Source organism: Pongo abelii, chromosome 3 (assembly GCF_028885655.2).
Source record: "Pongo abelii isolate AG06213 chromosome 3, NHGRI_mPonAbe1-v2.0_pri, whole genome shotgun sequence".
NCBI lineage: Eukaryota > Metazoa > Chordata > Mammalia > Primates > Hominidae > Pongo > Pongo abelii.
Genome location: NC_071988.2, coordinates 206,265,065 through 206,280,861, shown reverse-complemented (window position 1 = coordinate 206,280,861; position 15,797 = coordinate 206,265,065). Strand labels below are relative to the sequence as shown.

Below are 15,797 nucleotides of genomic sequence, written 5' to 3'. Positions count from 1 at the left end.
TGAAGTTTAGAACATGCATTTAAGATCTGTATTAAAGGAATCACAGGTATCTCTCAACACAACATAAACATTATTCAAGTTTACCATAATCTTCTGTGGAGCCAACTAGTCATTTTTAAGATATGCTACTAGAAAATTCTTCCAACTACTGGACCACATTTATTTATTCAAAGAAGAAAAAAGAGAACGTAAGTACTGCTAAAATATTGTTAGTCATGATAATCTACATAATCTACAGAAACTACCATATTTTGCATGAAATGTGGATTATAACTTACTTGTCTATAATTTATAGGATGGATTTTTCCATCGTCAGAATTAGTTCAGAACACATTCATAATGACAACTCATCTTAAAGCACATTGGCACTTTGTCAGCTAAAAAATTCTTTCTAAACTGCTATAATTCTGTCCTATTGTTCTAAAAAATGAGTAGATAGGTTTTAGTTCAGCTTTATTTTCTTACAAACATCCATTTAAGTACAGTCCTCAGAGGACTTTTGTCAAATCTAGGCTATTTCAGATGAAACCAAACTCAGTGCCTTGGACAGAGGAAGCATTCCATAGATTTTTAAGTGAGCTTAAAATGTGAAAAGACATGAAAATATTACAATTGTAAGTAAACTTCTGTTTTAAGAGTATTTAACATTTAAAATGCATGAGTGAAAATGTGGACACTGCTTTCATGTGAGGTCATTGTCAGCTGACTGGCATGAAGAGAAAGAGTAGCCAGGTGGATGATGAGAGGCGTGGAAGATGGACCCCCTCCAAGAGAGGCGGAACAGCCCAGCCAGTGCGGGGGGCAGCATGCTGAACCCAGGCAGCCCGGGGAGCTGAGCCTGGGGAGCTGCGGCAGGTTCGGGCTCCCCTGGGGCAGGCTGGTGGTGAGATACAGAGGAAAATAAGGGCCAGATCCTGGTTGACAAGACAAGAAGGCTTAGGTCTTATTCTTGACGCTGACGGGACACTGCCCGTGTTTTCATACAGACAAATCACATGATATGCTTGTATGAGAAAATCACTCTTGTGCAACTGTGGAGAAAGAGCTGGTGACTCCTAAAATCACTCGCACAACAGACAACAGGCAGATGTCCTGCAGACGCCAACCTGCTCTTGGATTGTCTACAGCTAGTCACCCCTACCTCAGGAAATAGCTTTATCAAGCACATCCATTTTCACTATTTAAATCCCTCTATCTATTTTCCCCTTCCAACTTTTGGCCCGTTACTTTAGTTGGAGTTATTTCAAAAAAAAACTCTCTCACACATAATTCATCCTTTCAAGAAATATCTGAATGCCTATTATACATCAAATACCTTTAAGCACTCAAGTTCCAAAACTGTTCTTATCTCGGTTCTATTTGTGCAAAACAAAAAACAAAAAACAAAAAACAAAAAAGAGGACTATAATAAAGCCCTGTCCTTTATAAATGGCATTTTCACTTTTTGCAGTCATTAATTGAGGTTCCAGGAACTCCTCAGCTTGTGCACACGCAGGAGGCCAGCACTGCTCCTGGGATGTGACTTTCACAACAGCTTACACTTGCTCCTTCCTGAGTGACATCCGTAGCTTTCCAAAAGATACCTGCTACAGAAGCCAACATAAAACTATGTCATTTCATCTTAAAGCACCCATCCTCATACAACGGTGTAAGAAAAAGAAAGCCAGAATTTCCCCCAGGCCAACTGCATCACAGTAAACAGCCTGGGAAGTACCAGCCTCCATCCTTTATCTTAGCTTTCTTTAAATAATTTTTTTTTCAAGCACCAACATTCCATATGAATTATCCTGTTTTCCGTTTAAGGTACTATTTTTCATTGCAAATGTTAATGTAATCTGTTCTCTGGGTTGAAGAGTTATCTTTGACATTAATGAAGTTCTTGTACCAAAACAACCCACTTACAAATGTGGTTCTGAAACTGTACTAGTTTATAATTGAGAAATTCCCAATATAAAAAAAGCATTCAAGAGACAATTTGATAAGTACCCAGTCTCTTAAAACAAAATACAATTATCCGCTCTGTGCCTGTTTCCTTATCTGTAAAATGAGAGTTTGGATGAAATGATTTCAAAGATTCCTTCAGGCTCCTAAATCCTATGATCCTATATTAATGCAGCAGAATTCTGGCATAAAAGCATCATATAGTACGGGTGTCTAGCTCTGTTTCCATCATGTTGCGGACACTATTTTAACACTCATCTGATCTGAAAAAGTTGGGCTTTAATTTTCAAAGAAACGGCTCCATATACTGGCCAGTAATTTTTTCTTTCCTTACAATAAAGGCTTCATCATTTTCTCTTTCTAAATTCAAAGTCTTGCTCAGCTTTGTTCCTCAGGACTAACACGTGCCCCTTTTGTTTTCTGTACTGCCAAAATTAACACGCAAGTTAAAATTACGGATGCCAATAAAATTACCACAAGTAGTGGATACTGTGATTCCTCATAAAAATAGTCAAACATGTCTATAAAATGCACTATGGGCATGGGGACAACACAACTCTATTCCTCTCAACAAACTCTTCAGAAAATGATTCTTTTGCCAAGTTTTATCTTAAATGCCCTTGGGCTTGGGGAAATCACCCGCTTTCTGGGGTTACAGTTAAGTGAACAACTTCTTGGATGCAGCGCCTCAGACAAATCTTGTGTTTTACAATTTAATTCAATTTATTAACCCCAATTTTATGTATTAACGCTGTTTGGCTCTTTTAACAGAAAACCTACTACAATATTTTTTAAAAAGCTGTTCTAAAAAAACAACCACATACTTCTTTCCTATGCGCTCTCTTGAAGACCACAGCACCCATCAGGTGGGGGCAGAGCAGACGGCTCCCATTACCTCACATGCTCCTGCGTTTTAAGCAGCTTTCCTTTGAAACCAGATGACTATTCTTGACTTTCGAATGTTTGTATTTGACATTCAGAAGAAAACTGGCAATGAAAAGGCACTTTTCCTAGTTTACTGTAGGTTTGTTTCAAATGCCACTGATTTCAAAAGTTGAAGGCTGAGCCCAATGGCAATAGTTGGCTGAAGGCAACAGCATAAAAGAGGAATTTTAGAATATTTAGAGATTCTATAACAACTTTTTAAACGTTTCCTAATGCTTTACTTCATCACCTAATGGGTATCTTAAAGCAGGTCCAATTCCTAAGCTATTATTTGAGTAAACCATCTTACTCAAAAGAGAGCGTAAACAGAAAGACACTCATTAATCATACTGAAATACTGGTGTCCATTAGCTATTACTTACTAAGAAACTTCTAATGGGAATAGAATTAAATAAGAGTAACCACGGTGGCTAAGGGCACCCAAAAGAATGAGTTAACATCCCCCACATCACCCGAACCTTTATGCCGATCAGTCTGTCTAATGCCACTATGGGAAGTAATGAATTAATTGGCTCATTGGTCTACAGAAGAAACTCATGATCTTCCCAGTCTGCAACCTTTCATTAGTCACATTAGCTATTGCTCTTGTTACTGAGATTTGACTACAGGTAAAAGCTTATCACAGAATAAGCAGAGACAGACAAGGCAGAAAGGGTAGAGCATCAGGCAGAAAGGGGCCATCCTTGTGGGCAGTGGTGGGTGAGAGTGCCCTGGCCAAGAGCCACCTTCCCCACCGCTAGAGATGATTCCTGACGTCTCTGATAGGAACAACTAACACTTCTGTTGGACCATTTAGCTATTTGCAATAGATGCATAGCAGAAAAGGTAGGATGGAATATGAGCCCTAGGACCAACCAGGTTAATTCCGTAATTAACGCCTTTGCTAAGGCTCCACACTATAACCCATTAGCTACGTCCAGGGTGGTATGTGTTAGGCACATGGAATAAAACCTAGCCGAATGCTTTTACACGGCAGGTCCTCAAATGCTTGTAGAATCAAAAGGTCCTACATACATAGACAAGAAGACGCAAGGCCCTGCTACCTTACAAGATGTTTTCCAACACCAGCTGCCACTTGTGCTCCAGTCCTTCAACCAGAATGAAGTTAAAGCCGCTTACCAACAGGGATAAAATCATGATGAAATACCAGTCCTAGATGATAACAATTAGTAAGATCTCCCAGATGTCCTGAAATTCTGTAAAGCACCTGACCAACAAGAGCACCTGAGTAATATGATGTCTTCCTTTCCCTTAAGTTAAGTGCATCACATAAGACAGAACATAAATTCCTATTTTAAGCCACCCTGTACTTCTCTTTCATGTTTGTTCTGCAGCATAACCTGGCCTAACACTAGACATTAGATGCTCCAATTTCCACTGATGATATTTCCCAACTTCAGCTGAATAAATCATCTAACAACTCTAGGTCACACATTCACTTTCCCTCTTTTTAAGTTAGAATCACCAGAGCTATTTCTCATCTTATGTATTCTCTGCTTCATCAGTTTAGGGATGACAACTGTAGTGGGACTGATTTCTGTAAAATACAATTGTAATAGGACAGGAAGTCCTAATTAAATAAACTACAAATATGGACAGGTTGACAGTTCCCAAATTACAACAAAATTATACGGATTGACTGCTACCAACTCCCCTAAAACCGAACACCCTCCTATCCCTTCCAACTGCCGTGAAGGTCATTATGAAAGGACTATGTCAGAATTCAGAGGCATGAAAGAAAGGACAGGGGATCAGATCAGATACACAGAGGAAACGTCTAAGTCACTGTACAATTAAGTAACTTTTCTCTCTTCAATTCAGCATTACAAGATGGTGGTAAAGGCCATGGGCTTTGTAGTCAAAATAGGTTCAGAGCCCAGTTCTGCTCCTCTCTGGTTGTGTGATTTGGGGCAAATTATTTAATTTTTTGAGTTTCAATTTCTTCTTTTGTAAAGTATACATAATGATGTTTACCTTGTAGACTCACTGAGGGGATTAAATGAGATAATGGATGTTGAGTGCTTACCCTGTCCCTGAGACCTAATACATGTTTAATAAATAGTAGCTAGTATTAAAAACATCTTCCCTGGCCGGGCACAGTGGCTCATGCTTGTAATCCCAGCACTTTGGGAGGCCGAGGTGGGTGGATCAACTCAGGTCAGGAGTTCAAGACCAGCCTGGCCAACATGGAGAAACCCCAACTCTACTAAAAATACAAAAAATTAGCCAGGCATGATGGCAGATGCCTGTAATCCCAGCTACTCAGGAGGCTGAGGCGGGAGAATCACTTGAACCCGGGAGGTGGAGGTTGCAGTGAGCCAAGACGGTGCCATTGCACTCCAGCCTTGGAAACAAGGAAAGACTCTGTCAAAAAGAAAAAAAAAAAAAAAATCTTCCCCAAGTCCATCTAGATTTATCCAATTTACTCATTTACAGTGTTTGAATTTCTTTTTATTATTTTATTTTATTTTATTTTATTTTATTTTATTATTCTTTAAGTTTAGGGTACACGTGCACAATGTGGTTTGTTACATATGTATACATGTGCCATGTTGGTGTGCTGCACCCATTAACTCGTCATTTAGCATTAGGTATATCTCCTAATGCTATCCCTCCCCCCTCCCTCCACCCCACAACAGTCCCCGGTGTATGATGTTCCCTTCTACCAATGGAAAATTTGTTTGGTCCTAAAAATAAGCCTTTTTAAAAAACTAAAATATCTTTGGGAAGGCTAAGAGTGCAGAGGTCTTTCTTATACTAGTACGAAGTAGTTCTTTAATCAGATATATAGAACACATAGCATTTGGGATGCATCACCAGGCTGGGAGTGCAAACATGCATTACACTCGGGACTTTGGAGAGAAAAAGGCACTAGGAGATGGGAAATAGTGTGGATAGAGAATTACAAGGATATCAAAGGATGTTGACCTATTTCAAAACTTAAGGTAGGCCAATCCATTACCTAAGAAAGGGAAAGGAAACCCAGGACTTAAATAAGTAGTCTTAGTACTAAAAATTAGTGACACTAGGAGTTAAATAATTTCTGATATGACCTGAATTATTAGTAACCATTCTGGCTCTCTCTTCTAAGGAAAATGTCCTGTAGGAGTCAAAAAATGACTTTCACGTAAACTTCCCGAATTCAGCATACTCCTTATAACTTAAGGATGGCTTGTCCAATACAATTCAAGTAAACCGTGATCAGTGTCCACATTGAAGGGCCTCACATGCTCATTTGTCCTTAACGGCAACAGTCCTTTACAAGCAGGGTAAGGCAGCTTTCCTGGCTGTGACACTGTCTCAAGGTAAGAACCATCACAACTTCTAGAGTGGCATGCATGACTCCTGAGGTCCACCTTAGCCTGAATATACCCTGTGAAGATTTTTAAAATTAGCAAAACCAGATCATTCTAACCCTCTATGACCAAAAAAAAAAAAAAAATCCCACTTTTTAAACTGCGCCTCTTCCTATTCAACCATTTATTGGAAGGTTTCCATGTGTAGGGAACTGCTAGGAGATGTAGATAGCAGAAAAAAGCATAAATCTTGATCTCTGCCTTCAATGAGATTACAATTTAGGTGGGAATACAAGATATACACGTGTGAAAATATAAACCTTCAAGAAACATACACATTGCTGTTCAAAACACCCTTAGAAGAGCTATAGCAAGAAAACACATGAATGACTAGAAAATTAACTCTATAATGGGAGTTGCAAGGATTTAGAAATGACCACCTGTTGGGGTGATTAGGGAGAACTTTCCAGGGGAGAGAGATTTGGAATAGGTCCTTAAGGATGGGTAGAATCGATGGGTGTGAGGACATGATGGAACTGTATTTGCAACATACCATGCTTGTGTTTTTTCTGACCGAACATCCTTTAAACCTGACTCAGCATCCTCAACGTTGCTCTGAAGATGCAAACTGCCATGCAGAAAGAAGAGACCTCTGACAGTGAAGAAAGGAAACATGCTCTCTTTTCTTCTGTGAGAGGGTGAGCTATGAGATGGATGTGAATGCGAAGAGAAAGAAGATGTTCAAGGGGTCTTGAACATCTGCCTTTAAAAATGTTCTAAAAATTCTTACCAATTACATACGGGATTCAACACTCTCAGAAATATCTGTAACAGTACTGAAACTATCCATGTGATGAGGGGGTAAAGCCATGCTTTCAGATGTGCCAAGTCTCACTTTGGAAATGAGGCATGTAATGTACTTTTGAGGACCAAAATTTACCATTTCGTTGTCATGTTTTTTAAAAAAGCTTTTGTGTGAAAAGCCCATGGATGTTGTAAGAAAACAGCTCTGTCATAATCTGAATCCTAAAGCAGACTATGATGAAATATGCTTACTTCCTTAGCAGTTAACAGCAGCCTCAATATGATGTTAGTCTTGGAAACAGTCCCTGGGCACATAAATCAGGCTTTCTTGGATTTTAGTGCATTGCATGTAGGTTAACAGGCCAAACAGTACACAAAATTTCAGGCACTATATATTAATTGGTAAGAAAAAATTTCGAGGCCGGGAACAGTGGCTCACGCCTGTAATCCCAGCACTTTGGGAGGCCGAGGCAGGCAGATCAACAGAGGTCAGGAGTTCGAGACCAGCCTGACCAACGTGGAGAAACCCCATCCCTATTAAAAATACAAAATTAGCCAGGCGTGGTGGCACATGCCTGTAATCCCAGCTACTCAAAAGGCTGAGGCAGGAGAATCGCTTGAACCCGGGAAGCGGAGGTTGCAGTGAGCTGAGATCGCACCATTGCACTCCAACCTGGGCAACAAGAGCAAAACTCTGTCTCAAAAAACCAAACCAAACCAAACCAAACCAAAAAAAAAAAAACCCAGAAAAAATGTCAAATACTATTTACTGAATGCCTCCCTCAGAGCAGCGAGCGAGATAGACATACAGCTGAGGGAAATCTGGGGCAGTCTGATTATTTCCTATTGGCAAATCCTGCTGCTGTGGACTTCTCGGTCCCCGTGAGCAGCTCTGGGATGACCTGTGCTGGTGAGGTCATGTGTGGTGGGCAGTCCACAGTGGGAGGACCCAGACTGCCTAAGATTGAGGCTGCAGGAGGAGCAGAACAGCAAGACTTCTCAGAGGACCGTGCACCCTCTTCACAGGTGGTGCTGACATTTCACCATACTCCTTTGCACACAACAACTCTTGAAATAAAAGCAGGGGAAACCTACCTGGCCCTTTCTGGACTGGCTCCATCCCCCAGGTAGCATTGACGCTAAAGCCTGGTGCATGCTAGGGGGCTGCATCCAAGCACAAGAAGGAGCCAGTAACAGAAACGGACGTCCTAGAATCTGGAATAAGAAGAAAGAGTAAACTTTCAAGTCATAGTATCCTAAATGAGCATTTCAGATTGGCTACTGAGGGCCCGTGGAACACAACAGGAATCTGGTACTTTACCTTCGTAGATCTACTTTTTAAAAATGAGTTCCAGAACTCTCAGCTCTTCTTACAATTCGGGGCTTGAGATACTGGTACAAGTTCAGTTCAAAAGCTGGCAAAAGGCACCTTAAAAAGGCTCTGTGAATGTACTTTGCTGGTAACGTTTTGAGGAGGGGAAAAAAAAAAGGAATCCTCTTTATCATTCTTTTATCCTATTTGCATGGAACAGCTGGAATCCTGTTCCATGCCTATCCCATACATCACAGCCACTTGCTGAGCCAACATCCCACTGCAGTGCCTCGGAATCTGCAGTGTCACTCCTCTTCTGCTTGTTCTCTGCAAAGTGAAGTCACAGGGACGGATCAGCCAACCTGACTTCTCACTGCCCTGCCCAGAATCCTTTGTGAACTGAAATGAGTCATCGCTCCAAGAAAAGCTACAGCCTCTGTTTGTCTGTGCAGGCTCCTTTGTCTGTGCAGTGCAGAGATGCGAGGTCGGAATGTACCCCAGGCGCGGGGTGGCGAGGGGCACATTCTCCTCTCCAAGGGGCCCAGGTCCCCTCCCATGTATTAGCACCAACTCATATTTTTTTAATCATGAAAAAGGTAAAAAGGGCACATACCTCCAGATGCTTGAAGAGAGAACACACACATTAAAATTGATCTGGCGTCACATACTCACCAGTCCGTAATTAGAGACCTGCCACATTTTCCTATTTTGTGTTAAGGCTGGCTTTGCATTGTGACGAAGGACGCATCTCCCTCCTGTGTGTAACAGGCGGTTCTACTGTACACTGTATCAAAGTTTAGCTGCAGCGAGCTATTTGTCATAAATTCCAGTTGCCATGCAAGTCTTTGCAAGCCTGGGTCTCGTCATTCCCGACACACAGCCGTCAGGCTCGCAGCCCGGGCAGCGGTGGAGCTCACCCAGCACCAGCCAGTGCGGCTTCTGCCGCTGCGAGGAGGGCGGCGTTGGGAATGAGGTCACTATGTCAGGAACTCGCTCTCAGCAGGAGCCTCTCCTGAGCTTACAACACAACTCCAATCGCACCGAGAAGTAGGATTCATGGGATCTGGGGGGTGGCCGTTTCCTCGGCTTTTTCTTAAAAATGTCTACGGCTAAGATCAGCAAGGTGAAGATGAATCACGTATCTGCATAAAAATGTCCTTTTCATTGCACTAGGGGTGCCATGCTCATTGTGAACCCCAGGCTGAATCACTCATGTGTACACCTGTGGGCATGCATTTACACACCGACACACACACACGGAGGAACTTATGCCAGCAGAGAAAACATTTAGTCTTTATTTAGAGTGCAAGAAGCAACACGTAAACATCTCAGGAGGAAAACGGGGGCGGCAGTTGAGAGAGAGGACAGAATGGAAGGAGTAGAGCAGCCACATAAAACCCGAGAAAAATGGAGTCAGAGAGGCCAAGGAAACGAATCCCATGGCAGTGGTACTGCTACTGCCAAACTCCCAAACCCAGTAACACCAAAACAGGCACTGCTCGCTGCCTCCGCTCAGGAGCCAGATAACCGAAAAATTATCTCATTCTCAGAAACCCATAGAGGTGGGTGGCAGATGACTGCAGCAAATTCTCCCACATCCTCATGAATCCAGCAGCTCAGCTACCAGGGGCACAAAATGTGGGGTGCCAGCAAAGATGGGAAATGCACTGAAGCTCTTCGTAAGGCATCCCCAAAACTCAGAGTTACAGGGGTCCCCATTTGGGTCTCCCGGCTAAAATCCTGGAAGCATCCTATCCTCTCCTGACTCCGGTGATTCAGCCTGTCCTCCAGAACCTCCCCCAACAGAGCTCAGGCTCTGGCAAAGGCCCCCCTACGAGTTGAGTCCAAATCAGCGTCTCTTGTCACCCCTGTACAGTGACGTCCATTCTGTCCTCGGGAGGCTACAAAATGTATAATCCTCCTCTGCGCCATCACCCATCCGATAGCTACAAACATTAACCAGGTCCCCGTGCCCAGATCGGCTCTTCTCCAGCTGCCTAGAGTCTGGGACACTCGGCAGGCATGCAGACTATATATTCATCTACTGATCCATTGAGATGCTTGCTTTGAATGTTATTAAATAAAACGTCTTCCACGCCCTCAACCACCTGACGCTTTTCACATCCTCTGCCCTCCTGGGGTCCCCCCTTTGCTCTGGTCTGGCATATCCATTTCCCTCCGACGATGTGGCATCCTCCTGCTGAGTCCTCCCCGTGGCACTGTCTCCTCCCTGTCTTGGACTATCTGTCACCCTGTGACCCCCTTGAGAATGTGTTCCACACCAACTGCTACTGATGCACTTTTTAACAGTCTCATCAATTTTACCCTGTATGCTTGATCAGAAGCATAGAAGGACCTCATAGGCCATATATAGATGAAAACATACATGTTTGGATATTACAAATTATGACTACATTTTTATTTATACGTTCTCATCCCTTTTCTTCAAGTATTTGTTTTTTTTTTTCTTTCTCCACATACTTAACCAAATATGGTCTTGATTTTCCCTTCTAGTGTATGATTTTCTCTCCTCTTTGATAAGCCACTAGCTTCTTATCCATGCCACAGACTGAGCCTAGGGCCCAGCACCAGGGCCTCCAACCAAAGCCACTCACCTTTCATCAAACCTCTTTAAGTTTGGCTGTGTTGTTGGTTATAAATCCACCCAAACCCATGTGATCCAGCCCATTCCTGTCGGGCATGGTCTGATCACTGTAAGGTCAGACAGGGTGCCTAATAAACACACGCACCTTAAGAATGCAATGATGGAAGCGTATAACAAATGTATTACAAATTAAGATCTAAATAGACATATCTGTAGTCCTGGCAGTGTAAGAGCCTTCTGGGAAGCCCTGGGTCACTGTGCCACCTCCTGACAGTTTAAGACACAAGTTTCTTCTACGATCTATGAAAGGTTAAATATGTGGAGAAAGAAAAAAAATCCAAATACTCAAAGAAAAGGGATGAGAATGTACAAATAAAAATGTAGTCATAATTTCTAATATCCAAGCATGCATGTTTTCATCTATATATGGGCTTAGTATGTCTGTACTTGGAAATTCACATAATCTTCACAAGGACTCTGGAAGTTAAGTACTGGTGTGAGCCCCACTTAAAGAGGGGAACTCTCTTCCTGAAGCTCACAGAGCTGGTAAACGGCAGAGACGGGATTTGAACCCAAGGCAGCTGGCTCTCGAGTCTGTTCTTTCAGCCACTGAAAGTCAATTTTACCTTTTACACTTTTATGTATGCTGTTCTACAGACTTGCTACATCATCTTCAACAACCATTGTTGTAGAAAGTCTGTTCTTTCAACAACACGTGTTACCTCTTGATTATTAAAATAAGAAAGCCACTGTAAACAAAAAAATGTTAAAACCTATATCTCAATTTTTAAATTTAGATCGAACACAATCTGCTTACTTGGCACGTGGACCAATGAGGTCAAGGTCACAAGTGGGGTCTCCCGTAGAAGTTGCTTCTGCTGGGGCCTATGACCCCTAACGACTGCCCCTGAGTAGACTTTTATTGAAGGACCATGGAAAAGAATACACATGGTCAGGCAAAACCACCACAAGCTCATCTTGCTGCCCTACTGAGAGTACGATGGGTTTCATAATGGACACCATTGGCCTCCACTGAGAAATAAAGACAAGAAAGGTCTGCTGATGCTTTAGATCTCGGTGTCTAATGGCAAGATGAGCTCAAGAATCACATGCAGCCATCATTAGCAGTCCTCCTCCTTGCCCCGTGCCTCTTGCATCTTTGAATAACAGCTTCAGTGTTACAGTAAAGATTTACAAATATCACATAGAGGACCACAGAGGTGATTTGTTCAGTTGATGAAGTGTGGGCAGAGGTTGTGCTTGGCACTTGCCTGCGTCCTTGGCAGCAGATTAAATAGTAGCACCACATAGTGACACAGGGAGGATCTTAATAAATGCTTGATAACTAATGGTCTCGCACGCTCTTAGAGCTGCTCCACTTGAAAAAGCAGAGAGCAATAAATACCATTAAATCAATTAAAAATATTTATCAGGTGCCTAACTGCAAAGTCCTATGGTCAGTTCAGGAATTTAAATTTTAATCTTTAAGGTTGTGTACATATGGAGTATATAAACCTTGGTGCACACTCTCTCATGGACAAATGACATGGTGTCTGCCCTCAAGAAGCTTCAAATGTACTTGAGGAGGTAAGATACTCACATATAAAGAGTGCAAAAATACAAGGCAGTGTATTTCAAAGGGGAGGAACAGGTAACCAGTGCCCCCAAGAAGTTTGAAGAAAAGAACCGGGGTCGAAACAGTCAGCAATGGCTTCCAGGGAAAGGCAAACTTGTTCTAGAATCTGGACAGGTGAAAGAAAAGAGAAAGCACAGCCCATATGTCATAACATAAGCTCCATGAGCAGGGATTTTTTTGCATGTTTTGTGTTTATAGGTATATCCCTGAAAGTGCCTAGCCAACAGCAGACCCTAAATCTATGCTGAAGGAAGGAGAGGACTCACCTGCAGGGAGGAAGCATGGACAAGGTGTGGAGGTGTGGATGGGAGGGAGGTGGGGATCATAAGGCAGGCAGGCCTCCCTGGGGCTGAGGGTTCATTACTGGGAAGTAGAGGAAGAGGAGGCAAGAGGGGTGGCCCAAGATTAGTTTCAGAATGTGGCGCACGGTGGCTCATGCCTGTAATCCCAGCACTTTGGGAGGCGGGAAGATCACCTGAGGGCAGGAGTTCAAGGCTGCAGTGAGCTATGATTGCACCACTGCACTTCAGCCTGGGAAAGAGAGCAAGACCCTGTCTCTAAAAATTAATCAATTAAAAAAATTTAAAGAACAGTCTTTAATGGATAGGAAAATGGCCCACTTTATATTTGCAATGAATTTCACTCGGCATTTGCTAGACGGCCCTTAGTAAGTCTCCTCCCAAAGAAGCATGACACCTCCATTCTCCAAAAACATTTATAAGCTCATGGCAGCTCCCAGGAGGGAAGGGATGCTGACAATATGGTCAGACGCGGCTTCCCCCAGGGACTTCTCGGCCTCCTATCACAACTCAGAAGTCTGCGGTGTCAAGATTCTCTCCCCTTTTCAAAACTGCACCAGTCGGGGAGAAAACAATCCTAGTCTGTGACAATATTCCACTAAACCTCCTTTCGAGTCAAAACACACTTATAAAATACAGCATGTGAGATCCTAGCGTGTGGCTGAGGTGACAGTAATGATGAATGAGTACCGCTCCTGTATTCATTGTTCAACATCAGCATCTATGTCATTCAAGGCAAAGAGGGAAAGAGGACCCGGAGAGTAAAGAAAGATGGTTATTTCTGATATGCGAAAAGCACCATCAAGGAAGCATGGAGGGAACTGAGAGGTTCTTCAGGAAGGAAGAGGCACCGAGGCGGCCCCATAGGATGGGTGAGTAAGGGGGTGGGGAGAGGAAAGATGAGAGTGTCTTTCCAGGCAGCAAGGCAGTATGAACAGAGACGATGTGCTTAGACAGTCTAAGATGTTTTGGAGAATGGCTGGTGGTAGATTCAGCATGGCTGGGTTGGAGGGATCTGTGAAGGAGATTGGTAGCAACGAGGCCAAAAAGTCAGTCAGGCTGGGATAAAGATAACATTAAATACCTGGAGAATGGCATTAAAGGTTTCTACAGGGGAGATGTTCCTCATGCTGAATGTTTAGGTTATGCAGGCAACAGGGTATAGGATGCATCCAAAGGAAAAGATAATTACTGAGGCGAAGTAAAAGCCTACTGTGAGAGAGTGAACAAGATGTAAAGAGTGCTTAACCAGGGAACAGAGAGAAGCAGAGAGACATGAGATAACTTTCCTATTTCACAAAAGTTCTATCCGACATTTCCAACATGAAATGCTGCAATGCTATCAGAAATGCATGAGTTTGACAACGTACCTAACACTACCTCCACGGAGTCTATCAAAAAGACTATCTGTGCCACCGCAGTAGCCTGACACTTGGAGTACTGACCAGGGCAGAGTATTAGCACAAACTGAGAAACAAAGGGAAGAGGAGAAATTCTCTAAACAAAAACCCCTGGGCACCAGTAACAGATTAGACTTTCTTAGTTGCATAAAATTGATTTTAAAAAAAGACACAAATTAAAAACTCAACAAAAGCAGTTTGGAAAACAGAAAGTTTCCACATTTTCAGGGCCTTTATAGCCCAAGATTGACTAAGTTAAGTGGTGGAAGAAACCATTTCAATTAAATTGGGTAAGATTTCCTTGCACTGTATATGCAAGGAAACGAAATATTTAAAAAAAAATACACTTGGTGTTCTTACAAGTATTAGAGAGCAACACTATGAACATCAAATGAAGAACATGGCTATTCTGTTACTTAAATTCTCAAAAGCCAATTCTCACAGGATTGGGAACACTGAATAAGTGCAGGTGAGAGCTGGAGGAGACACGGAAAAACATCTAGTACATCATCACTTGATCGAATATAATCCTAGAGCCCAAAGTGGGAAGGTGACTTGCCCAGGTTGCAAAGATTTACTAGCAAAACCAAAACTAGCACTCAGGTCCCCTGATTCTCAGTGCAGGTGTTCCTCCATTACTCCACAACAACTTGTAAAATATATTAAAAGAAAAGTCAACTCTAAGGCTTTTCCAGATGCACTTTTTTGTTTTGTTTTGTTTTGTTTGAGACAGAGTCTCGCTCTGTTGCCCAGGCTGGGGTGCACTGGCGCAATCTCGGCTCACTGCAACTTCTCTACCTCCTGGGTTCGAGTGATTCTCCTGCCTCGGCCTCCCAAAGTGCTGGGATTATAGACTTCAGCCACTGCGCCCCCCCCAGGTGCACTTTGGATAAAAAATTACAAATGAAGTATGCAGATATCCAATTTTTTCCATACCACATTGTGGTATAAACTATTTTTCTGCCCTAAGTTATTCTAATCAATATCCAAAGAAGACACGTAAGGAAAAGATGAAAGGAAAATGAGGAAAAACTGAGGCGCTTATGATTTTCAGTTAAAAAGCCAGATTCTAAATTTGTTGTTTTAACATTAAACAATAAGAAAACGATGAGACAGCACAGAAAAACGAAGTGTTGCCCTTCTCCATTACAATTTTATTACACAGCATTTGGATTTACGGACTATTTATTTCCAACCTACTGGGTTAAAACACGCCTGAGTGTATCTCAGATGTTTCTATCTCGTATCTAGTATTTAAACTGCAGAGGATAATGATGGAGCCCACAGAAGCCCCCAATATGCAGAGGAAAAACAATTAGATTCTACTGTGAAGACACCCTGAAATTCATACAGTCTATGCATTCTACTCTGTAATAGAACCCTGATTGTCCTAATAACAAAAGTTTAAAACTTTGTTTACAATGAACACCATTCAATACTACTTTCCAAAATTTACAAGTGAACTGACCCTTTAGGGAGACCATCCACATTCATCTTGAGGTTGTATAAACCTGCCAGTGTATGGCCCCAATCCCTTGGGACAAATATGCCCCCAATTT

At 42.4% G+C, this 15,797-nt stretch overlaps 1 protein-coding gene across 7 annotated transcripts in view; it reads right to left on the bottom strand.

Moving 5' to 3' along the window:
* Positions 1-15,797, bottom strand: part of STOX2 (storkhead box 2) — a 217,725-nt gene that overhangs the window by 20,787 nt on the left and 181,141 nt on the right. Inside the window, exons 1-3 of one of the 7 annotated variants that reach the window (XM_054553414.2) lie at positions 8,971-11,075; positions 8,308-8,625; positions 8,082-8,201 (exon numbers count right to left, since the gene is read on the bottom strand). In XM_054553414.2, coding sequence (XP_054409389.1) covers positions 8,082-8,106 — 25 coding nt within the window. In that variant the 5' untranslated portion in view covers positions 8,107-8,201; positions 8,308-8,625; positions 8,971-11,075. 7 annotated transcript variants of the gene reach the window in all.